Raw genomic sequence first — 25,833 nt, forward strand, 5'->3', positions numbered from 1 at the left:
AACTTTCAAGCCATTATAATTAATTCTTTTATTTTATCGTCCGCCGTATTAGATCCGCCAGTTTGAATTTTAAAAAGATAATGTCAGATTCGTAACCAGCGACCCTGAAAATCCCAAAGTCATCAGTTTCATGCGAATTCGATCAATTTTGAAAAAAATATCCCCCATATTGGCCCAAACAGTGGAAATCTCTTCGACAGCCAAGGGGTTAAATAAAAGTGTTCGATTTCAAATACATTAGTTTGGTCTCTTGTAGTCTATTCTCTATGGTAACTAGTAGGAGAAAGGCTTGCAGGTTGTCCCGGCTTGTAGCTTTTTCCACTTGTGTTATTTTTTATTCTAGAACAGCCAAAATTAAAAATGCGACTGATATTGTTGTCAAATATCGATATGTTGTCAATGTCAGTCGCATTTTTAATTATGGCACTTCTAGAATGAAAAATAACACAAGTGAAAAAACCTACAAGCCTTTCCCCTAACATTAAGGTTATAGAATAGAATAGAATATATTTATTATGTCCTAGGTAAATACCACGAGGACAACCATTAAAAATACAGTAATTAATAACATATATATCATATAAAGTTAAATAAAGCTATATACATCTCATTCAGACAATAAAATACTTTGATTTACAAATTATCACAGCAACTCACATACAGATGACATACCAATCAAGATACACTCTATATACTCTATACATCCAACAAAAATAAATATTTATATAATTGTAGTTTAAATGTTTTTGGACTTTCAATATTTGTCATAGAACGAGGAAGAGAGTTCCATAAATTTATGGCAGTAACCATAAACGAGTTTTTATATTTTTCTGTTTTACATTGTGGAGCCCTGAGAATGCAAGGAGATTTTAACTCTCTAGTAGTAATTTCCTCTCTAAAAACAAACTTTTCATACAAGTACGAAGGTTTTTTATTGTTTAAAATTACATGTGTAAGACAGCCGATGTACCAAAGTCGTCTGTTACTAACACTAAGCCAACCTAGCTGTAACCTATATGGAGTTACATGTTTATCCCTCTTTAAATCAAATATAAATCTTATACATGAATTCAGGAGTTTCTCAAGTTTATAATTTAATTATTCAGTCATATCATTATATACAACACAACAGTAATCAAAATGAGGGAAAACCAATGACGTAACAAGTTTCGTCTTTAATTCAACCGTAAGGGCTTTCTTATTTGTTTTGAATTGTGATAAGGTGGCATAGACGCTCTTGCACATTTTGCCAACCTGCTTATCCCAAGAAAGAGTTGGCGTAAAGATAACACCCAATTTTTTTTAACTAAATCAACAAAAGGGATGGTATTATCATTAATTTTTATTACAGAGCAGTCACTCAAATTTATTTTATTTACATACTAAGTAGAGCCGATTATTATAGAATAAGTCTTATTAAAATTTATTTTAAGAATATTTACTCTCGCCCAATCAAATACAGCCTTAACATCCTCATTTATTAACCTTATATTATTCTGCAAGTCTTCCGAACTAGAATGTATATAGATCTGCAAATCATCCACAAAATACATATGCTTAGAATACTTGAGAACACCCCTGAAGTCATTAGTATAAAGTAGGAACAATAGAGGACCCAGCACTGAACCTTGAGGAACTCCAGTTCCAATATGTCCCTACTCAGATAGCTCTCCATCTGGTCCCACAACAGCCTGGGTTCTACCTGACAAGTACGAAGCAAACCATCTTATGACCGATCCCGACAAACCTATGGCTTTGAGTTTCGATAGCAAGATAGTATGAGGTACCGAGTCAAAAGCTTTACTAAAATCAAAGAACACCACTATGGTTACCTTCTTTTGATCAATCGCTTTACATATATCATCAGTTGCACCAGCCAAGAGTGTTTGTGTACTGAACCCTTTTCTGTAACCAGACTGAAAAGGGCTAAGAACATCATTTGTCTCAACAAATTCATTTAACTGGTAAAACACAACTTTCTCAAGAACCTTTGACAATAAAGAAAGAATAGCAATAGGTCTGTAGTCCCCCGGCTGATGTGGAACTTTCACCTTTCCAATAAGCTTAATCAAAACCGTCTTCCAATCTTCCGGAAAAATAGAAGTCTGTAGAGACATATTGAAAATATCAAGCACGTAAGGAAACAACAATGGTATTCCTTTCATGATATAACTTATAGACAGTCCATCAGATCCCTGCGCCTCTGTTTTGATACTTTTAAGAGCTTTTAATAATGTAGAGGGACAAATATCTTCAAAGAAAAACAGACCGTCATTAAACTCATAATTAACAAGCAAGTTCGAAATAAAGGAAGGTGTCACATTAAAAGATGAGTCTCCACAAACAGATAAAAAGTAATCATTAATTATATTCACATTAAAATTAAGTGGAGAATCATCTCTTTTATCTTTAGCAATGCCAATGCGTCTTAGCTCCTTCCAAAGTTTTCCCGAATCTGTTATGTTTTTTAGTCTACCAGTGTTGTACCTATCACGCGCTTGCTTAACCAAAGACTTTACCTTATTTCTAAGTTTTTTAAAATTACTTCTTGTTAAAGCATTTCCTCCTCTCTTCCAAGCTCTAAAAGCAGAGTCTCTTTGGCATATTAGATCACGAATCTCATCATTCATCCATGGACACACTTTTCCTCGAATTACATGGTTATGAAGGGGCGCATGCTCATCCAACGCACTAGTGATTGCTTCGCTAATCAAAGATTGTTTGTTATCAACAGATTGTGATTGATTAAAACAAGACCAATTAAAAGAACGTAGAGTTGACAAAAAAGTACAATCATCAATCCTAGACAAATTCCTATAACTTTTAGTAGAGCATGTTTTATTCTCAAATTCCCATTTATAAGATATTGATATAAGTTCATGACCCGCTACAAAAGGAGCTTGAGATTGAGATATTGCAATCAGCTTATCCCTATCATCCACTACACACAAATCCAACCATGATGACGAATTCGCCGTATGATGAGTTACCGCGAATGGCACAATAAACAAATTGAAAGAATCAAAAAAATCTCTTACATAATTTGAGTCAAATGTATTCTTATTAAGATTATAATTAAAATCTCCACATATAACAACATTTTCATAAAAATTTAAAAATCTACTAAAATTATATTCAAAATGATTAAGATTCTCGCCTCCAGGTCGTCTATAAACTACAACAAAAAGTAAAGGCTTAACATCTTTACTCGAAATATCAATAATAATATACTCGGGTTTATTATCAAAATCACATGGAGATGAATATAAAACCCGAAGACCAAGATATTTCTTAACATAAACTGCAACACCTCCACCTCTCTTACCATTTCTGTCTCTTCAAACAAAATTTAAAATTTTTTAAATATATTTTTTATTATAAATTTAATAAAAAAATTATTGTACAAGCGTAAATTTCTTTTATATTAACAATTATTTTTTAAAATTTTTTTTAAAAGTCACTCAATAGGGAAAAGTAATTGATACCCTCCGAAAACTCAGGTAGTACTGTCTCGTTTATGGCTATGTCATTTTTCTTATTTTCAGGTGCCATGCAAAAAAAAGGCTACGCTGGATAGCAATCCTTCCAGAAGTTCAAGGGTGTTATTGAAACTTATTGCCCTCTTTTTATGCAAAGGAAAAAAAAATTCTGAAAAAAAGAATTGTTAATATAAAAGAAATTTACACTTGTACAATAATTCTTTTATTAAATTTAGAATAAAAAATTTATTAAAAAAATTTTAAATTTTGTTTGAAGCTTCTAGCACAATTACAAGCCAAAATTGCACTTCTCCTTAATAATAAATATGTAGACAATTGTTTAAAATTTTTTAATAAACAATTTGTAAATATGTTGAAAGTAGATATTAAGGAATGTTGATGAATTTTTTCAGATTTCTCCTACCATTTTTTCTATGAAATTTATAGAGTCAAAGTGTCCTTTAGTAAAAATCACTCAAAAGTTCCTGTTTTTCACGCGTTTTTTATTCATACACGGAGAGAAAAATCAAGCGTTTGTAGTATGGACAGTTAAGCTTATTTCGTAAAAGAATGCACATGCGCAATATGCGTAAAACTTCTGCTGTATTTGTATAAATTTCTACGTTATCAGCATAAAAGTTCTACCTGTAACGCATGGGACGTCAGTATACTACGATTGCAAGAGATCCATGCTTTTTTAGTATATGTTTCATGCAACTCAGGTATAAAAACATGCCTCTTTAGCAGGACGTTCATACAAAATTAGCATAGGAAGTCTCCATACTACAAACGCTTGATTTTTCTCTCCGTGTATCTTTGTAAAAAAATTTTTTAGTCATATGTTATGAATGGAAATTATATGAAGAATAAAATAATCTATTTCGTGCATTTTGTCTTGTTTTATAGAGATTTTTTTCTACTGAGTAATATCAATTTTTCTCTAGGGTCAAACATTTTTGAAACACATAGTAATGTTAACCGTACTATCATCAACCTCCTCAGTGAGCCACGTTTCACTCAGTGCAACAACATCATACTATGCAGTGATAAATGCGTACGTAGGAGATTTATATTAGATCTAAGTTAATTAATGTTAATATGACAGATTTATAAGGACAAGTCTGTCACATGATCAGAAACACTAGCTACAGCCGCAGAAACATTCCCAAGTACAGAAGACTGCGCAGGTACCGAAGATAGTCACTCCTTCAAATTATCAAGGTCCTTAATAGAGTTGACTCTTATAACCTCTTCCTTATCCTGACGTCTTACGAAGATAGTTCCATTTCTATGCCATACGTATTTATAGTTTAATAGTCTTGCCTTGACTTTTGTTTGTTTTAAGAGATTGTAAAAGTTTGTGGGCAAATAAGCATTAATATAAATACGTGATTTTTGCAGAGTAGAACATATTTCGGTTGAGAAAAGAGATTTTTTATTTCTCATCGCGGAAACAAAATCACTAGCAGGTTTACTTGAGGAGAAACGAACTATGATATTCCTGTTTCTTGTGCTTAGATTATCATTATTAGAGGAATTAGATGAAACAGACGAAACACGATTCACTGAAACAATATCAGGCACACTGAAAGAGACATTTAAAAAAGAAGCCATCATACAGAGAAGCTGTTTTAGTTCTTCACCCTCAGTTTCCAGGAAACCAGCAATAACCAATAAATCCTCACACTGCTTAATCTCAGTCCTTATTAGTCTCTGATCCATCTTGCTTAGTTCATCCCGAGTAGTCTTTAATTGTTCTTGAAGAACAATATTTTCCTCAGATACTTGAGAAACTTTTAGATTTAGATCATGAGTTCGCTGAGAAATGTCATTTAACTTCTCAAAATTCTCATTGATCATATGTGACTGTCCGCGACAAAAGGGACCTTAGCTCCCATGTATTTACATGGAGCTAAGGTCCCTTTTGTCGCGGACAGTCACATATGCTGAAGATTTGGAAGGCACTCAACTTTTTGCTTGATGTCAGCCAAGTCAGCATTCAATGCATTCTGTTCAGAACGTAATGTATGAACAGCATTCGTACAGCCAGTAATGGCTAACATAAGCTGTTCAAATTGACCGTTCGAAACATCCATCTGCAAATCATCACTATCCTCAACATCAGTAGTCAAATCACTTGAATGGGTAGAGTCTTTAAGATTGACACTAACAAGATTTTCAAAACACTGCACAACTACATTTCTCTCATTATATACTTTATGAATATAGCAGGTTTTATTTGTGTGGAAATATTTATCACACATTCTGCAATAAGCAGCTATTTTAAGAATGTCTTTTTTACAAAATCTACACTCTTTAGGCATTTTTAAGACAAAGAAAACAAGTTCAATAGGCCTACACGGAAAAAATCTTGGGTGACGTGCCGTTCCAAGTAGACCGAAAATGTACGAATGCGATACGACTTTAGTTTGGAGGAGCTGCATTTCCAACTTGGGCGTGCTGAACGCCCAAGATGCGGCTATTGCAGTCCCAAGTTTTGAGTCTCAAGTCTTGGGTGTTCAGCGCCACCGACATGGGAACGCAGATTTCCCGAATTGAGAACGTAGCACATCCAAACTATAGTTCCCCCACTTTCCGACGATTGGGATTGCACGTCACCCAAGATTTTTTCCGTGTATGAATAATAGAGAACAGAAGAACACGGTAAATTTCTAACTTAAATTTAACCCCTGGACATTAGGCAACCAAAAGCACATGTCAGAAGTATCTCTGTCAGCTCCTAAGCAATAGGCAACCGGAGAACATATGTGAATTTTAATAAAATATAGCTGATAAAACAGCTTTCAAAAACCAGTTGTCAAAGAAATTAATCAAAAAATTATAGATGGCAGCAACTATCATTTGACAACAGTTTCATAAATACACAAACAAATCCACATAATACAACATAATGTATGTCAAAAACAGTTTCAAAATTTAGAATCTGAAAATCCCTTAGATTAACTCACGTAGTACACAAAAAAGAAAACATCACTAGACAACATTTAAACATCATCTTTGCTTCTGGCAGGAAGCATAGCACAATCCATCCAGTCAATAAATAAAGTCAAAATTTGCCGAAAAACAGACCTCAGCAGTCAAAATCACTACACATTGTACAAAAACACAAACGTACATTTAGTGTGCACAGTTCACAATGGTAATAAAAAGTAAAATAACTAATAAAAACTTTAAAATACTGAGGAGCTTTACTTTTAACAAACAAATAAATCAGCGCCACCTGGTGATCGCCAAATGATAGATGGTGCCAACCGTGTAAAATTTGAGCGTTGAGGCGCAACATTTGAAAATCAGAAAAAATTATGTAAACTGCCTGTTATAGGGTTACTACCAACATAATAAATGTAAAATCTGTCATTTTATTAAAATATAACCTAAATTAACATTTGATACACAGCAGGTTCATTTTGAACAACTTAAAGTTTACTGTTAACTTATTTTGATACAGAACACAAAATGATAATGCAGGGAAAACGAGTTCAGCCCTGGTAAAAATTTTGAACTAATTCCGGATTAAATACGGACAGATTAATACAGATTAGTCCGAAAATTGTACGAAAAAGGTCCGAAAATGATCTGCGTTAGTCTGATATCACTCCGAACAAAAACCTGAATACTCCATTGCGGAGTAATCCTGAATGTCTACCATTTCAGTCCGTAATTAGTCCGCAACAATCTGAATTTATGACCGGTTAAGAATTCTTTCTAAAATAAATACGGAATTATCCGAAATCAATATGTAAAGAATACGGAATCAGTTCGCAACAATACAAATTTAATCTAGTTAAAAAAACTTAATTCGCAAAATGTCCGGAGCAATCCGAACTCTGTAAGCAAGAAATCCGATAATAGTCCGCAACAATTTGAAATTAAGTGTGGCAAAATCCTATTCCGAAAGAAGTACGAAACAAACCAAAAGCTGTATGCAACGAATCCGAAAATTGTCTGCAACGATTGGGATTTACTGCAGTTGAAAGATATAGTCCGAAACAATCCGAAGTCTGTATGTTAAGAATCAGAAAATTGTCTACAACAATCCGGATTTAATCCAATTAAAAGGCATAATCCGAAACAAATACGAAATAATCCGAAATTTGTACGCAAAAAAAATCCGACATTAGTCCGCTTCAATTTGGAATTAGTGTGGAAAAATCCTATTCCAAAACAAATAGGTACGAAACAATCCGAAATATGTATGCTAAGAATCTGGAAATAGTCGGCCACCCGAATCATATTATATCCCTGGTAGAAATTTCGGACTAATGCGGATTAAATCCGGACATATTAGTATGGATTAGTCCAATAATTGTACGAAAAATGTCCGAAAATGATCCGCGTTAATCTAATATCAATCCGAGCGAAATTCTGAATCCTAAATCACAGAGTAATCTTGAATGTCTATGAATTAAGTCCGTAATTATTCCGCAACAATCTGAAATTATGTCGGTCAAAAAATTCATCTAAAATAAATACGGAATAATCTGAAATCAATATGTAAAGAATACGAAATCAGTCGTTAAAAATTCTAATTTAATCCAGTTAAAAGATTTAATCCGAAACCAGTATGAAACAATCCAAAATCTGTATGCAAAAAATCCGACAATAACCGACAGATTAGCTCAGTCGGATAGATGCCTGGCGTTGGCGGTCGTTTAAGGAGCAAGGGTATAAGTATCCTTGGTTCGCGCCCACTTGGCTTGGTATTTTTCCGGCACGTGAGACAATCTGAGCGGGAGGTTTGACATCGAGGTATAATGATGTGCACCGTCGATTATTGTCCGGTACACACCATTAGAACTCGACTGTCGATAAACCGGTTGTACTCAGGAGAGGTTTTCTACAGTTTCCCTCTTCTCTGGCGAGAAAACCCATTGACGGGTGGTCCAGGCGCAATGCGAGTACTCCTAATAAAAGTCGGCTGTAGACGCAAATTAGGTTAATATATAGAAAATTTATGTAGAATGGTTATGCTTAATCCAAAAAAAGTATTTCTCGGGGACTCTTGTCGAAGTACGTAAGGCCAATAGGGCAGGAGTATAAACAATAAAAAAAAAAAAAATCCGACAATAGCAGTCAGCGTAAATCCGAATAATAACCGATCAGAACACCCCAATCCGAAAATAAGTCTTATAATAATATAAAATTTGTAATTATGCAATCCACAGACAGTCTAAAACAATCTATATGCAATCCAATTCAAAGACTTGATCCGTAATGATTTTGGTATAATATTAAATTTGTATATTAAAAACAATTTGTATTAAATTCAGATAAATTCAAACTATAATTATAACTTCGTATGACAAAAACCTGACCATAACCAGATTAATTTTGGACTTAATTGGACTAATTTTACATTTGCAAGTTGCGTATTATCAGACTAACTTCGGATTAGATCGGACTAATTCCGGATTCACTGGTTATATATATATATATATATATATATATGTCGTAGGCAGATAGCAGAATCCGGCAGTATGCAAAATACCTAGGCAGTTTGTAAACCGCGGGCAGTTAGTAAAATACCTAAATTTGAATGTATGAAAACAGGCAATATGCAAAATGCCTAGGCAGTTTACATACTGCCAAAGACGTTTCAGGCAAATAGAAGAATGTATTGAAAGTCGCAATACTCAATATTTAAAATATGAAAATATTATTGACAGTAACCGAAAATTGTAATTGATTAAGATTTATTAATATAGCATGTACAAAATAAACTAACATAATATTGATAGAATTTATTGAAAATAATACTATTGTTTCTTCCATTTATATATTACTGAATTATTTGGGCCCTAATTATACTTTAGTTTGCAATTATCGTTCTTAGACTTCAGATTGTCTATCTATAATTTCTCAATTACGTTTATTATTATTAACCATTTTTGGAAATGGAAGAAAGTGCAGTGAACGAGATGCAATTTCAAGAGAAATTAATATTAGCTTTTAAACAGCAAAGTGGAGCAAGAGCAATGTGGGATAGGGCACGGTTAGACAGTGTAAAAAAAATTTTACAAGATACTGTAAATTCGAAAGCATTTTATAATTACTCAAAAACGTACGAACTTTTAAAAGTGGGCGGAGAATGCCATGTAATTATGAAACGAAAAGACGAATCTGACCATTTTATCTATGTAATTCCCATGGAAGATTATTATTCAAAGCTGTTAGAAGCACATCTTAGAACTGGTCACGGAGGCAGGGATAAAGTGCTATATTATTTAAAAAATAAATATAGGATTGCAAGATTGGCTTGTGAAATTTTCTTGACTTGTTGTCAAACTTGCGATCGAAAGAAATCTGTCCAGAGAAAGAACGTTGTAGTGAAGCCTATAATAAGTAACGGATTTAATACTCGCGCTCAGGTTGATCTCATAGATTTCCAATCTTGTCCTGATGGTGAATTTAAATGGCTTCTTAACTATCAAGATCATGCAACGAAATTTTTGCATCTGCGTCCTCTGACGACAAAACACGCTGCGAATGTTGCTGACGAACTTTCAAAAATATTTTATACTTTTGGTGCTCCGAGTATTCTACAAAGTGATAACGGGAGGGAATTTGTTGCTGAAATAATTGAAAAATTAGTGAGTCTTTGGCCCCACTGCAAAATAATTCACGGCCGTCCAAGACATCCTCAATCTCAAGGAAGCGTTGAGCGGGCAAACGCTGACGTTGAGAATATGCTGAAGGCGTGGATGATTGATAATAAATCAAACAATTGGTCACGTGGGTGCTACGAAGTACAAGTAAGAAAATATAGAATTTATATAAAAATAATTGCATTAATAAATTAATAATTATTTGCCTTATATTTATAATATTTCTTCAAAATAATTGTATTCATTCAAAACTAGTTATAATGTGCTTTGTTTTATTCCATTATTAATAAGACTATTGTCTTAAATTCTACGATAAAATTATCGACTTCTATAATTTTCTTAATACCTTGTTTACATTTAAATACTATTTGGTTGACTAAAGTTCCGTCTATTTTATTATTTATTAATATTTTATTTAAAATTTATAAATTATTTATTTTATTATTTATTAATATTTTTACTGTTTAATAAATAACTAATTTAATTTAACGATTAAATATAATTTAGAATTTTTTTTTCTAGTGGCAAAAAAACTCTTCCAAACATAGGGTTATAAACAGGACACCTTATGAAGCAGTGTTCGGTCAAATTAAATTTAATTTACATTCCATTGGTATACCGGAAAGTGCGTTAAAAAATATTACGTCAGAAGATGATCTGGGTCGATCGCAGGAGAATAATTACAGGTATTTTGAAGTAAAAAAATTATTAGTTAAGAATTAAACTACAAGCTTTAATAAAGAAAAATAAAATAAACAATAATTTAATTTTTTAGCCAATGTGAAGAACAACCTGTCCCAACTGCTTTGAGTATCAGCGACAACAACCAGTCACAACAAAATTTTTGTACGTTTTGTGAAGAACTACTAGACGAGATTAGCACTATACGCTGTAATACATGTAATATAAAAATGCACGACAAATGTGGGGAATTAGATTTGCTAACTGAAGCTTATATAATTTGTCCTCTATGTGCCAGAGGAAACAATTTGAAAAATATTCAAAACGATTGTTTCGAAAAGCAAAAAATACAAGCGTCAAAAATGGTGACATTTTCGGAAGAAAGCTTTCCGCAACTGAATATTGGGGATTCTATTTCACTTTCGGTTCCTAAAGTCGATCGAGGACCGCTAGATTTTAATAATATTTTAGGTGTATTGACTGACATCCATAATGGTGTTTATAAAATAGGAACAAAAAGCGGACTCATAAATGGCTGGTTTCCTCGATCTGACATACAGAAATCTGGAAGTGAAATAATTAGTTTAGATGACGTTCCTAACGATATTCAGATTTCTTTGAGAGAAGCTGCATCTTCTCAATCGATGAGTGGTGGTCAGGGGATGAAAAAATGCAACTGTAAACCTGCAAAAAATCAGTGTCAAACAAGTCGATGTTCATGTTTCAAATCTAAAATTAAATGCGGATCAAGATGTCACAAATCTATAAATTGTTGCAACAAGTAATAACAGGATAAAAGTTGTATTTCCTTTAGAATAAGTTATTCTAATTAAAAAAATTTGCGACTTTCAATACATTCTTCTATTTGCCTGAAACGTCTTTGGCAGTATGTAAACTGCCTAGGCATTTTGCATATTGCCTGTTTTCATACATTCAAATTTAGGTATTTTACTAACTGCCCGCGGTTTACAAACTGCCTAGGTATTTTGCATACTGCCGGATTCTGCTATCTGCCTACGACATATATATATACAAACCTTATTGAGCTTGGATTTATCTGGACCAATTCCGAGTGACAAAAACTTGACCATAAGCAGACTGTTTCGGATTAGCTGCAGATTCACTGGTTAAACCAGCCGGACGACTTCTACATTTACTAGTTCCATATGATCTGACTAACTGCAGACTAAACCGGACTAATTACGGATTCAATAGTTATAAAAAAATGTATTGATTTCAAACTTAATTCAGGGTAGAAAAACTCCACAATAAACCGTACTGTTGAGGACAAATTCCGGATTAGTCAAAATCGGTCCGACTTTTTATTCAAGGTATTTACTTATAGTAAATAAAATATTTACTTCTGCAGTCAATTTGTTTTTACAAATTTACTAGAATTATTAGTTATCTTGTTTCAATATTATACTTAACACTGATGTGTTAGTTTCTTGTCATTCCTTTTCGTGGCACTTCATAAATTCTATTATGAATTTGAACTTCCATGTGAGCGTAGTATAGTGGTTAGTGTATTCGATTTCGGTGCTTTATAACGTTAGATAGGTGTAGGTTCGAACCCCCAGCGCTAGAAATTTTAAGTTAATGTAAATAAAATTGCGTTAAGTAAATCGAAAAATATGTTAAATGTACGATAAAGTACAATAATAATTAATATGTTTAACTTGTATAATTATTTTTTTATTAACATTCACTAAATTGTCCGGACAAATTTTTGAATATTTTCGGACTAATTCCAGATTCACTAGTTGTATACAAACCGTATTGATTTCAGATTTATCCGGAATAATTCCGGATGACAAAAACCAACTCCGGATTCACTAGTTATTCACAAACCGTATAGAGTTCGGATTAATTTCGGGTGACAAAAACCTGACCATAAATCGCACTATTTCGGACAAATTTCAGATTAGTCCGAAATCTGTCCAACCGTGGATTTGATGTTACAGTTAATGATAAATCGTCCAAGCGCCCATCCTGCCGGAAGGACGTTCCGAAAAAAAGGCTTTTAAAAAAAGGGAATTCAACTTTTCTTTTCTGGCACTCTTTAGGATTAAAGTAGACGAAAAGACGAAAAAATACATATTTTTGACTTTTTAAAATAATAATATTAAACCATTTTTCAAAGCCTTCAAACTTCCTATGTTTCTAAACAGTGAAAAAATCATTTTTTCGTAAATTTAATGTAAAATCCCCAAAAATCAATATTTTTTGATCGGACAAGTATCTTTCTCTTCAGAAACGTTCAAAGAATGAAACCTAATTTTTTAATTAAAAAAAATCATTTTTAATATTTTTCAGTATATTTGAGTATAGACTCAGGCGCGAGTCCCATAGAAATTGCTCTATAAAATTAATATGGAAGCAGATAAATATAAAACTAAATATATCGTTGGAAAGATAATGAAACAAGCTTTCAAATGATGTAAATATCGAGTCTTTAAATTTGTAAACCTGGGCTAGGTAGTCTCTTGAATAAAGCGAAAAGCGTCCTGCCGGCAGGATCGGGCTTCGTCATTCTGTGGCTAAAAATTATGTGAATTTTTGGAACATGTAACTTCTTCAAATTACCCAGCCCTTAGTTTTGAACTTACAAGCTTGATATTTATATGCGCTGAAAGCTTGTTTTGTTGCCTTTCCAATGGTATTTATCATTTTTTATTTATCTGAATCCATGTTAGTTTTCTTTAGTGATTTCGGAGGGACTCACCTGAGTCTTTTTCGTCCTGCCGGAAGGACGTTGGACGATCTATCATTAAGGGGCCGTCCATAAACCACGTAGCCCCATTTTTTGGGAATTTTGACCCCCCCCCCTCCCCCATGTAGTACGCTATTACATGTATTAGCGCCATTTTTTCCTCTTGTCGTAGTCAATTGCTTGACCCCCCTCCTCCCCCTCAAGAGGCTACGTGGTTTATGGATGGCCCCTAATAAATAATAGTTGCTAATTAACTTGAAAACATAGAACAAGGTAAACCTTAAATTTCATATAAGAAGATAAAGCAAGAAATAATGTTTTAGTTAGATTTAATAGACAAGAGATTTGAAATTTGCATACTCATGTACATATGTACATGCATGAGAAGATCCGTCAACCGGAGAGTCATGCATAAAGAAGTCCTGTAATATTTACGACATCTGATTGGTGAATTCTTCTCCTACATATATATGCATACGTGACTATGTAAATTTGCTTCTAAGGGCCCTTTCGTGGTCAGTTGTTGAGACATTATATAGCAGCTAAGGAGTCCCAAATACACTGGTCAACTCGTTTTCTCCTTTATACCCAGTTATTATGGTTGTCATTGCATTTATATATCTGTATATACATGAGTGTACCACAAAACAAATAATCAAATTTTATTTATGTAACTACCAAAGTTTTGTCAATATTAAACTCTTTTTTTCTGTTTCATTTCTGAATAAATTTCTACTTTCTTTTTTCTTTTATTTTATCCTTTTAATTTTTGCCTATATACCAGAAACTTGTATTCTACTTTTAATTTAACTTTTTTATGGAACAAGTTGAAGTGATATTAAAAGAGGAATATAAATGGAAAATGATACTCTTGTTATTTTATCACTCGACAAAGAATTTTGTTTGCACTTTTTAATGTATCTTTTTCTCGATAGAGGAAAAATTTATTTTTCATTTGTTTTATGAAAGAGAGAACTTAATTTTTATTTATTTGTTTTCTTTAATAATGTTCAAATAAAAAATGTGTTCCTTTTATTGGGAATAAATAATTTGCACTAATATGTATGCTGGTAAAACTAGTTATTCCGTATTGTTTTATAACTACTGTTCTGATACGAATGTAGATGTAACAAAAATTCATTTTTATCATTTATTTGCTCTCAATTATGTAGATACAATATTTATTATGTAAAATATTTTAAGTAGGTAGTATTTTTCACTCAATTTGTTACATTTGTAGAAAAAATCTTTGATCTGATAAAATTTGCTTTGATGTTAGGAATTTTTCTTCAACATATTGTGAAAAGATTTGTGATGATACGGATGTTTTTAATAATACATAAATGGGTAAAATAAAACTAGAAAGCGTTTTGCCTAATGTGTAGCATACGCTTGCGTGTATTTCTTATGATAGTATGCACGCAAGAGCATGTTCATTCTCTTTATCCGGCTCGCAGAAGCTGAGAAGTGCTTTGAAAATACGTTTTCATTTGTGCTATATCTGTATACATATGTATATATATATATCATGTGTAACATGGTATGTTGAAATGTGATTGTATTTCTATTTCTCACACACGCAATGTGTGAGCTGCTTGATTCTAATTAAAAAATTTCCATTTAGAATTAAAAAATTTTGTATTTATAAATTTTACATTTTATTCTTTATATAGTCCGGTGATATTAGTATTTTTTAATAATTTAATTTGACTTTCGGTTGGAAGTAAAGGAGGCGTATAAATATTTCCCAATTCTCATTCAACCGAACTGGCATTTAACAGAATTTACATTATTAATTTAAATTGTCTAGAACTATTGAAAAACAAGGGTTGAATAGAAATCCTCTGAATTAAAAATCCTATCAAATAAAATTGTAAGAAATGACCTTTGTGGTTTATTCATGCGCCTCATACTTTCCTTGCCAAGCATATGTGAAACATTTGTCCGGAAGATAATGTTTCCTTGAAGATTTGTGATTTGGCAGAGAGTGTAGAAACTGTTTGTTAAGGAGGTTACGGAAATGAGACAAAGGAATGTAATAGAACGATATGTGATTACCGAAAATAACAGTATGCGCATGCATATAGGTAGGAACCAGATGAGTTTAGAAGGGAGATATTATCTCGGGGACATACGCTCGATGTTAATACGAGCATAAGCACGAGTCGACTGCCAGAACTGCCTTTCCAACTCGATTCAACTTGAAAGAGGGTAGTTTTAATTACGCCATTAGGGGAGGTTGAGGGTCTGACTGCAAACCGAGCGCGCGGCTAGACGTCTTCCGTCCTCGAATTTACCAGCGGCCTTCTATACCACCACCTTTTTGCTAAATTAATATCGCGCTTAAATTTCGCTTTCGCTCCCACTCGTCTTTCTCTCACGTAAATTCTATGTAAACTAATAGCGTAAAACCTAGTGTCTTTGCACAAAAGTGGAAGAAAGAGACAAAGGGTTTCGCTTTTTGACATTCATAAAATTAGGATCAATCCCAATTTTTCAAAAATTGGATAAGTGTGAGAATGGGAATATTTTCGCTTGAAACTTGATTCATTTTAAAAGGATTTTACACCTTACAGAAAAGTTCATTTAAAATAATGCAAAATTTTACTTTTCAGTTTATGCTCCTGCAGCAAATAAATTGCTGCAATAATATCAACATTGCCTCAATATTTTAATACCTACTGCATTAATTTCTAACAGCAACTAATATTCTAGGATATCCTACGGACGTCCTAGTCACATCCAGAAATTAGGATATCTCTGGGATGTTCTCAAGATATCCCAGGACGTCCCTCCGACATCATACAATTATAATAATCTTCAGATATCTTTTAGACATTCGTATAGGATATCCGGATTATTTGGATGTTAGGGATGCTAGAATATTGACCCAATATTACTGTGTTAATACTGCTAGTTATGTATAGGTAATATCTATTTAAAATATGAAGTCATTTTTTATACTTACTAGTTCTTGCCTCGTATCGCTCATCATCAGGTTCGTGATTTCCATTATCCTCACTAGCTATTCCTTGTGTCTGTACCACTCTTGGAATTTCTGCAAAAAAATAAAAATTCATTTCACATAAATACATTCTATTTCGTGTTTTGAAGTCTAAACACATTTGACAATACTTTAAGGGGGAGTAATACCTTTGAGGTGCCTTTTGAACCTGTTTTTCATGAACTTTTTTAAGACACAGGAATAAAGTAAACAAAATTTGGTTTCGAGGACTTTATTTGTTAACTTTTTAAGTTTACGAAAATTTATTTATGGGGCACTCCAGTCCAAATCGCAAATCATTTTGCTTTTACATCTCAAATTTTTTTAAACATTTTTTTTCTTTTAGAACTCTTTGAAATAAGCTACCTTGATTTTTTTCAAATTTTTTCATAAAGCGGTTCAGGAGATACAGATTTTTGATAAATGACGTGTAAATTTTTTTTAAATGGTTATAACTCTGTCAAAAATTGATCAAATTGAACGTTTTTATAATGAAAAGTTTTGTTTTACTAAGTTCCCCTTATAACCCAGCAGTCAATAAAGAAACCATTATAGCCCTAGGGAAATAAAGGGTACATTATTGACCGCTCGTAGGTCAACAAAGTACCCTTTATCTCCCTAGGGCAATAATGGTTACTTTATTGACCAGCTGGGTTATATGAGAGAACTTAGAATGCACCGGTACAGGTAGCATAGAGTAAAGCAAAAAACTAAAAACTTTTTTCTAAATAATTCATTAAAAAATTTTTTTAAACAATTTATTTTTCTTGCATTATTTTCAATACCATATTGTATACGTAATTTACAGTTTGTCTCAAATCTGTATTATTATTTGCAAAGGCGATGACTTTTTATCTTTGTTTCAAATAATAACAAAAAGTTAATGCAAAAATTCAAAAATGTTTATATATATTGTTTTAGTAGGGTTTAAACTTCATAGAAAAAATTCAACATAGCAATGCAATACTTATTGAAAAAGCTACAAGCTTTCAAAGTAAGCCCCTGTCAAAATGCTTCAAAAAACCATGTATTTTTCACTCTCGAAAATCCGTAAATAACGCAAAAAATTTTTTTATTTCTTGCATTTCCGTATACTAACGTAGAAATAGTGTCTCTCCTAAATCCAAGTTGTCCGATTAACGTGTGAATTTTTTTACCTGAGTTATGAGCTTTCAAACACAGGGGCCTATACTTTTTGAGCCGATAGCATATGTTTTTGGTAGGTTTTTTCACGCTCTTTCAAATGGTGAAATTTTTTTTTTAAAATCAAAATTTAACCCCTTTTTTAAATTACAAATTTTTTTGATTTTTTTTCAAAAAGGACCCTTTTTTTCTCTTTTTTTTGTACCAAAAGAAAGCTTAAGATGTGTACTTTTAATAACTAAAACGAACAAAATGACGTTTTTTTTTTGAATTATTAATTTATTAATTAATAAAAATTAATAAAAATTGAAATATTTTGCAACAAAATAAAGTTAACGCAATTCTGAAGTTACTACTGTAAAGCATTACAAAATCCGCATTTAACGAGTCCAATATGAAATATTTTGGATAAATTGACGTATTATAAATAAATATTTATAAAAATTAATTAACAAATGAATATCATTTATAAAAATAAAGATAAAGTGTTAGTTTTTTTTACACAAATGTTTATACAATTCTACTTTTTTTAAAAAATGTATTCCAGTTATTTGCAACAATTGTTTAAATAAAATATTCATCACCTTATGCGTGTGTTGCGCTGCATAACTATCTTCCCGGCTTAATATTATTTCACATTTTTTATAGAATATTTTTTTATTTTTTACATTTTTGATGTAAGAAAAGATGATTTCTTTTTTACATCAATAATTTTTTATTATTTTAATATTATTTATTATTATTAAATTATTTTGTGCAACACCTGTAAGGAAAGTAATACTTTGCATGCCTGTAAAGTATGCGCAAAACAGTACTTTGCTGCACTAGTGCGGCAAAGAGCTTACTTTGCTGCACTAGTGCGGCAAAGTGGTTATTTTGCTGCACTAGTGCGGCAAAGTGCTTACTTTGCTGCACTAGTGCGGCAAAGTTCTTAAACTTTTGGGTTTTTTTTTGTGATATACATAGGTATTTGTTTTCTATTTGTAGAATACCTGTTTTTTACAGTAATATACGCGTAAAAAACCACGAATATTAAGTGCGGTAACATACGTTCCAAACCCTGCTAAATAGTACGTATGTTGGCGTCAACTAGCGTTTCCAAACAGCTTTTTTTATCAAAACCAAAAGGTGTTGCACAAAGTACTGTGTGCAACACGTACGAAAGAAGATTTTCCAACTTCGTGCAAATTGCTGCCCTCGCTTCGCTCGGGACAGCAAACTTTGCACTCGTCGGAAAAGAGCTTCTTTCTGTACTTGTTGCACAATATACTATTGTAATTCATTTATTAGGAATTACGTAAAAATTTCTTGTTGATATTAAAATAATAAAAAATTATTAATGTAAAAAAGAAACCATCTTTTCTTACATCAAAAATGTAAAAAATAAAAAAATTATTCTTTAGAAAATGTCAAATAATATTAACCCCTTGACTGTGAGGGAACGTCTATAGACGTACATTTGAAAGTGGGCTCTCAGTGTGAGGTACGTCTATATAGACGTACATGCAGCAAAATTGATAAAAGGCAGAACGAGGCAGAAAAAACAAGTAAATTTACGTCACACATACGTTACTTATGGTATTTTCGACGCTGAATCCGAATCTGAAGTCAAATTTCGAAAATTCGAAAACCAAAATCCAATATGGCTGCTCAAAAGTAGACTGTTTTGAATGATACTTTTATTACACGGATTACAATTGTTTACGAACAAATACTAATTGATACACCTGCCTACAGTACATTCTAAACGCATACACTAATACATACATCGCACGCTTTACATTATTGCTTCAGAAAGTTTAAACTGTCCTTATATATTAATCTCAATTTTATTTCACCGCTTGTGAGAAAGATTCAAATTAATAAACTATCGTTGTACAAAATTAAAAATTATTTATATTAATGAATCATTTCTAACTATATTCAAGGTCAATTTATGAAATATTTTTAAATTATGTTTTTATTATTATAAAGAAAAATGTTTAAATTTGTATTTAATGGAATAAAACAATAATTTATGAAAATCCTTATTATTCTTAAATTTTTGTGTTTAAAATTAAAAATATACATATTAAAAGTGCAAGTTGGACATTATTAAATTAATTAATAGAAAATTAATCTTTCTGAAATATTAAATAATAATTGTGAGGTATTAAAAAGCGAAAAGGAAATAAGCAAGTAAGCAAATAAGGAATAAAGTAAGCAAGAAGGAAATAAGCAAGTAAGAAAGTAATCAAATAAGAAAGTAAGTAATCGATAAGGAAATAAGCAAGTAAGCAAAGTAAGAAAGGAGGAAATAAGCAAGTAAGCAAAGTAAGCGAGAAGGAAATAAGAAAGTAAGCAAGTAAGCATATAAGGAAGTAAGTAAGCAGAAAGGAAACAAGCAAGTAAGCAAGAAGGAAATTAGGAAGTAAGCAAATAAGTAGGTAAGCAAAGTAAGCAAGAAAGAAATAAGCAAGTAAGTATGCAAATAAGAAAGTAAGCTAGTAAGCAAGCAAGTTATTTCCTTTTTGCTTACTTGCTTACCTACTTATTTACTTACTTACATACTTACTTATATGTTTAATTGCTTACTTATTTATTTCCTTTTTGTTTACTTACTTATGTTTACTTGCTTACTTACTTACTATTATTCATATTTAATTAAAATGAATAAATTATATGTTAAAAAAATAAGTATGTTATTGCCATTTTATATTTTCTTTTTACATGATTTAAAAGCATTTATTACATATTTGGCAATTAATAAGTGTTTAAAATAATTAATTAATTGAATTTTAATTTAAATAATAATAAAATGATTATTTATTAATTAAGTCTAAATAAGTTGGAAAAATCAACTATTAGTGTGAAAGTCTTTCATTTGGCTGCGGGACACTTGAAATAAAGTATTTCAATCCAGAAAACTAAAACTTTAGGCAAGTCAAGGAAGTTTGACCGAACTATTCCTGAAAACTAACACTTTAAGCAAGTCAAGAAAGTTTTACCGAACTATTCCTGAAACGTTAGTGCCCATCAAGGAGGTATTTATTTAATTTACATTGAACGTTCAGTTTCAATTTTTTTTCAACTTTTACAGTACTAGTTCTTAAGGAATAAAGATATCACATTAGATTTTAAATATTGTTACCAAAAAAATAATATAAAAATTATTAAAAATTACGATTATGCTACTATATCCCAACTTTATTGAAAAATTCGGTAAAATGTAAGGAACAAATTTTCTCCGTGTATATTAAATCTCAGGCAGCATACATTATCATATCAAAATAATATCTCACACAATTATATCAAAATGTTTTCGACGTCGCTGGTTACGAATATGAATTTCGATGACGGACTAATTTTTTTTTAATTCATTAAATTCGCTTGAAACTTGTTACTCGGGGGTTTTCGAGGTCGCTGATTCCGAATATGAAGTTAGATTTTCGAAATTCAAAATAGCGGACATATTTTTTTGAATTCATCGGATTCGCTTAAAACTTGTTACTCAGGGGTTTTCAAAGTCGCTGATTCGGAATATGAAGTTAGATTTTTGAAATTCAAAATGGCGGATCCAATATGGCAGACATATTTTTTTTAATTTCTCGGATTCGATTGAAACTCGTTACTCGGGGGTTTTTGAGGTCGCTGATGACGAATCTGAAGTCAGATTTTCAAAATTCAAAATGGCGGATCCAAAATGGCGGACGTATTTTTTTTGAATTCATCGTATTCGCTTGAAACTTGTTACTCGGAGGGTTTTCAGGGTCGCTGATAACAAATCTAAAGTCCATTTTTTTAAATTCAAAATGGCGAATCCAATATGACGAACACATGTTTTTAATTTCTCGGATTTGCTTAAAACTCATTACTACAGGGGCTTTCGAGGTCGCTAATTACGAATATGAAGTTAGATGTTTGAAAATTTAAAATAACGGATCCAATATGGCGATCGTATTTTTTGAATTTATCGAATTCGTTTGAAACTAGTCGTTACGCTTGAAATCGCTCGTAAAAAAACGAAAAAAATAATAATTTTTTTAAAAATACATGATAAATAAATGAATACCTAAGTTGACTCTTTCTTTTTTTATAAAAGCAGAGATTTTCCAAAATAAAGACATGATTTCTGAACACTCCCTATTCTTAGAATGTAATTTGCACAAGGCATATCGTCTTTTGTTTTGATATTTTACATTAATCAACTTTTCTATAATAAAATCGTCTTATTATCGTATATTCGTCTTATTAAAATTTTGGACAGTCCTACATTTATAATATTCATTGGATTTAATCTACTTAAATTGATTTGAGAAACAATAGGTATTAATCCGACTTTTAAGTGTTTACCTTTCGTTTATTTATTACGCGTGTTAGTTACAGTAACGAGTTTCAAGCTAATCCGAGAAATTAAAAAATATATGTTCACCATATTGGATCCGCCATTTTGAATTTTTAAAAATGAACTGCAGATTCGTTATCAGCGACCCTGAAAACCCCCGAGTAACAAGTTTCAAGCGAATACGATGAATTCAAAAAAATACGTCCGCCATTTTGGATCCGCCATTTTAAATTTTAAAAATCTGACTTCAGATTCGTCATCAGCGACCTCGAAAACCCCCGAGTAACAAGTTTCAAGCGAATCCGATAAATTCAAAAAAATACGTCTGCCATTTTGGATCCGACATTTTGAATTTTGAAAATCTGACTTCAGATTCGTCATCAGCGACCTCCAAAACTTAAGTGTACTGAATCTCACTTTATCTTTATTTTTATAAATGATATTCATTTGTTAATTAATTTTTATAAATATTGATTTATAAAACGTCAATTTATCCAAAATATTTTATATTGGACTCGTTGGATGCGGATTTTGTAGTGCTTTACAGTAGTAACTTCAGAATTGCGTTAACTTTATTTTGTTGTGAAATATTTCAATTTTTATTAATTAATTAATAATTCGAAAACAAAAAAACGTCATTTTTTTCTTTTTAGTTATTGAAAGTACACATCTTAAGCTTTCTTTTGGAACAAAAAAAGAGAAAAAAAGGGTCCTTCTTGAAAAAAAATCAAAAAAATTTTTAGTTTAAAAAAGGGTTAAATTTTGATTCTTAAAAAAAAATTTCACTATTTGAAAGAGCGTGAAAAAACCTACCAAAAACATATAGGTCAAATTTTTTTTTGCTTTATTATATAGAAGCTACGATTTTTGAGAAAACTCACTGTTCATACTCATCTAAAATCTTCAACCCCCTCCCCCCTCTACAATTTGTTATAAAATTTCATAATACTTGGTGGTTGAAGTACTCATACATAGTACTAAATACTGTGAAAATATTAGCCCGATCCAACAACTTGCAATTTTGACATTGGTACACTTGAGAAATTTTGCCCCATAATCATTTCAGATATTCGTCTTTTTTCAAAATTAAGTTCATTATCCAATATTTTTGTATTTTCCCAATCAAAATCGTGATTAAAATTTAAACAATGTCGATAGACCACAGAATTATCATTCACTTTTTTATGTTCGTTGTTGCCAGTTTGTAGTGATCGCCTTGCCTCTCCTATATAAATTGCTGGGCTGTCTTTACAATCAAACTTACATACGACATTCGTTTTATCCCATTTTTTAGTTGTATCTTTTTTCAATTTTATAATAGAATTAGAGTTTTTGTTGACGATGAGAATAGAAGTACAAATAAATTCCCTAAGAACATTTGACAACTTAAAGAAATATTTTTCGTTAAAGGACAAAGCAACCTTGGGGATTTGACTATAAATATTGACCCTATTTTGGTTTTTATTATTCTCATTCGAAGATTTTAATTTGTTCATTCTAATACCAATATGTTTTTCGATAAAATCTAAAGGATAACTATTGTTTTTTAGAATTTTTTAAATTTTCTTCAAGTTGGCAAAATGTAATTTTTTATTGGACAATAAAATGGCTCTATCAACTAAGTTGTACACGATATTCTTTTTTTGTTGAATTGGATGATCTGAAAAATAATTAATTAGTCTGTCTGAAGAAGTAGGTTTTTGATACCAGTCAATGATTATATGATTATTTTTTCTAATGAGTGTCAAGTCAAGAAAGTTAATGGAATTGTTTTTTTCTATTTTCATAGTAAATTTTAACTTTTGGTTGTAAGAATTGAAAGTGTCAATTACAAGATCGACGTGTTCTCTTCTTACAGACAAAATTGTATCATCTACATATCTAAAGTAGAATAGAGGGACACAATTATATTTTTCTTTTAATATTTCAAGACAGTCATTTTTCAGATCGTCCATAACAATGTCAGAAACAAAGGCCGATATTGGTGAGCCCATAGGAGTTCCATAAATCTGCCTGTAAAACTTCCCATCGAGTGAGAAATAAGTGTTATTAAATACAAACTTAGTGCAGTCGATAATGTCGCAGAATGGAATTTTACAATTTTGATTTATAGAGCGTATGCGTGGATCTAAACTCTGAATGACTAGTTCACAGGAGATGTTTGTAAACATAGAACTTACATCAAGTGAAAGAAAAATGTAGACATCGTCCAAGGCAAGGTTACATAATTTGTTTTTTAATTCTAAACTATTGGTAATATGTGATCGTGGTAAACTAATACAATTTTTCAAGGAATTATATAATTTTTTGGCTATAAAATTAGTGGGGCTATTAATTAGAGAAATTATTGGACGAAGTGGAACATTTTCCTTATGTATTTTTGGAAGTCCGTACAGTTTAGTCAACACAGAGTCAGTCAAGGTCAATTGATTTGGATGATATTGAAACGGTATTTCAATAGTCAAAATTGAAAATTTAATAATTATAAATAAATTAATAGAATTTAGTTTTGTAGATAAATATAATATAATTTCTATATAAAGTAAAAGTATAGGAAATTCAAAATAAGGTCAATTTACAGATGTACTAAGATAAACACCTAAATATGAAAAAGGCTCAGCTGACTTAAGGCCAAAGTTAAGAAAGAGAAGAGAAAATTTAATATTTGAAAAGAATTAAATTGATTAGAAATTTGAATAAATATTAAAAACATAAATTATAAAAAATTAACACAATGTTAATTTTCTATTTAAAATGTATATTTTGTTTTATATAAATAATATTAAGTAAATTATTCAATTATTTAATTATAATATGTTAGAATAAATAAAGTAAGGGTAAAATTTATATCAATAAATAGATAAGAATTAATAGATATTGTTAACAAAATATAAAATGATGAAAAGTTTATTATTTAAAGTATTATTTAAGTTTAAAGAAATAAAATAAATTCTTAGAGAAGAGTGATTGACAGCTAAACAATAGCATTGTTCTCGGGATACGTTAGACACGTTGGAGACTAGAGAGAGAAAATATATTGCTTTCCTTAAATCTAATCTAATCTAATCTGACACCGAGATCGAGCTGGATTTTCCTCAAGAGGGGAAAGTAAGCACCTAGGTTATAGAACCCATTGTACTAGACTCCAGTTCGCTCGTTTATAGCAACTTCTTAGAGTCCTGTTCTTCTCCAGAAGTCCAGTATCTCTTCTATCGATAGGTTGCTCACCTGCTTAGGGTCAATAATTGCTTGACCCCAGCTAGATAGCCTGATCCTAGCTAACGCTGGGCATTCAGATAATATGTGAGTCGAAGTTTCGTTACTTTCCCCACACAGTCTGCACATAGGTGAAACTTGTCTGCCTATTTTATGCTGATGGTAGTTCAATAGTCCATGACCCGTAAGTAGACGAACTACGGTTCTAACTCTGATCTTATCGAGTTTTAGGAGATCGCTCGCTCGCCTCTTGTTGAGTGCTAACCCCAACAGAGTTTTCGCTTGCCTTCCCATCCCAACGTTCGCCCAATACTTCTCATGTTCCTTTTCACCCCATCTTTCTATGGCTCCCTTAACCAAGCATGGCATTATTGCTACTGCTGGTTCAGGACCTATAAATTTCGTCTCGGAACCGGTTTTCGCCAAGACGTCTACTCTTTCATTACCCTTGATTCCCGAGTGACCCGGTACCCAAATCAATGAAAGTCTATTTGCTGAACCCAACTCATCTAGTACGCTCCGGCATTCCCAGACGAGTTTTGATTCTATTGTAGGATTTTTCAGAGCCCCTAAGGCCGCTTGACTATCCACACAAATACTAATCCTCTTGCCCTTTGTTCCATTTCGAATGGATATTTGGGCGCAAG

The 25,833-nt window shown here is 31.7% G+C and overlaps 1 protein-coding gene across 2 annotated transcripts in view; it reads right to left on the bottom strand.

Annotated features, from left to right (window-relative positions):
* LOC122505678 (netrin-1-like) overlaps nt 1–25,833 on the bottom strand; it is a 746,647-nt gene that overhangs the window by 84,974 nt on the left and 635,840 nt on the right. Inside the window, exons 4-5 of one of the 2 annotated variants that reach the window (XM_043617459.1) lie at nt 16,468–16,557; nt 12,177–12,368 (exon numbers count right to left, since the gene is read on the bottom strand). In XM_043617459.1, coding sequence (XP_043473394.1) covers nt 12,331–12,368; nt 16,468–16,557 — 128 coding nt within the window. In that variant the 3' untranslated portion in view covers nt 12,177–12,330. Of the gene's footprint in view, nt 1–12,176; nt 12,369–16,467; nt 16,558–25,833 lie in introns of those variants that run through there. The other variant, XM_043617458.1, reaches the window with a different exon arrangement.

This window comes from Leptopilina heterotoma, unplaced genomic scaffold, assembly GCF_015476425.1.
Source record: "Leptopilina heterotoma isolate Lh14 unplaced genomic scaffold, ASM1547642v1 Lhet_362, whole genome shotgun sequence".
Lineage (NCBI taxonomy): Eukaryota > Metazoa > Arthropoda > Insecta > Hymenoptera > Figitidae > Leptopilina > Leptopilina heterotoma.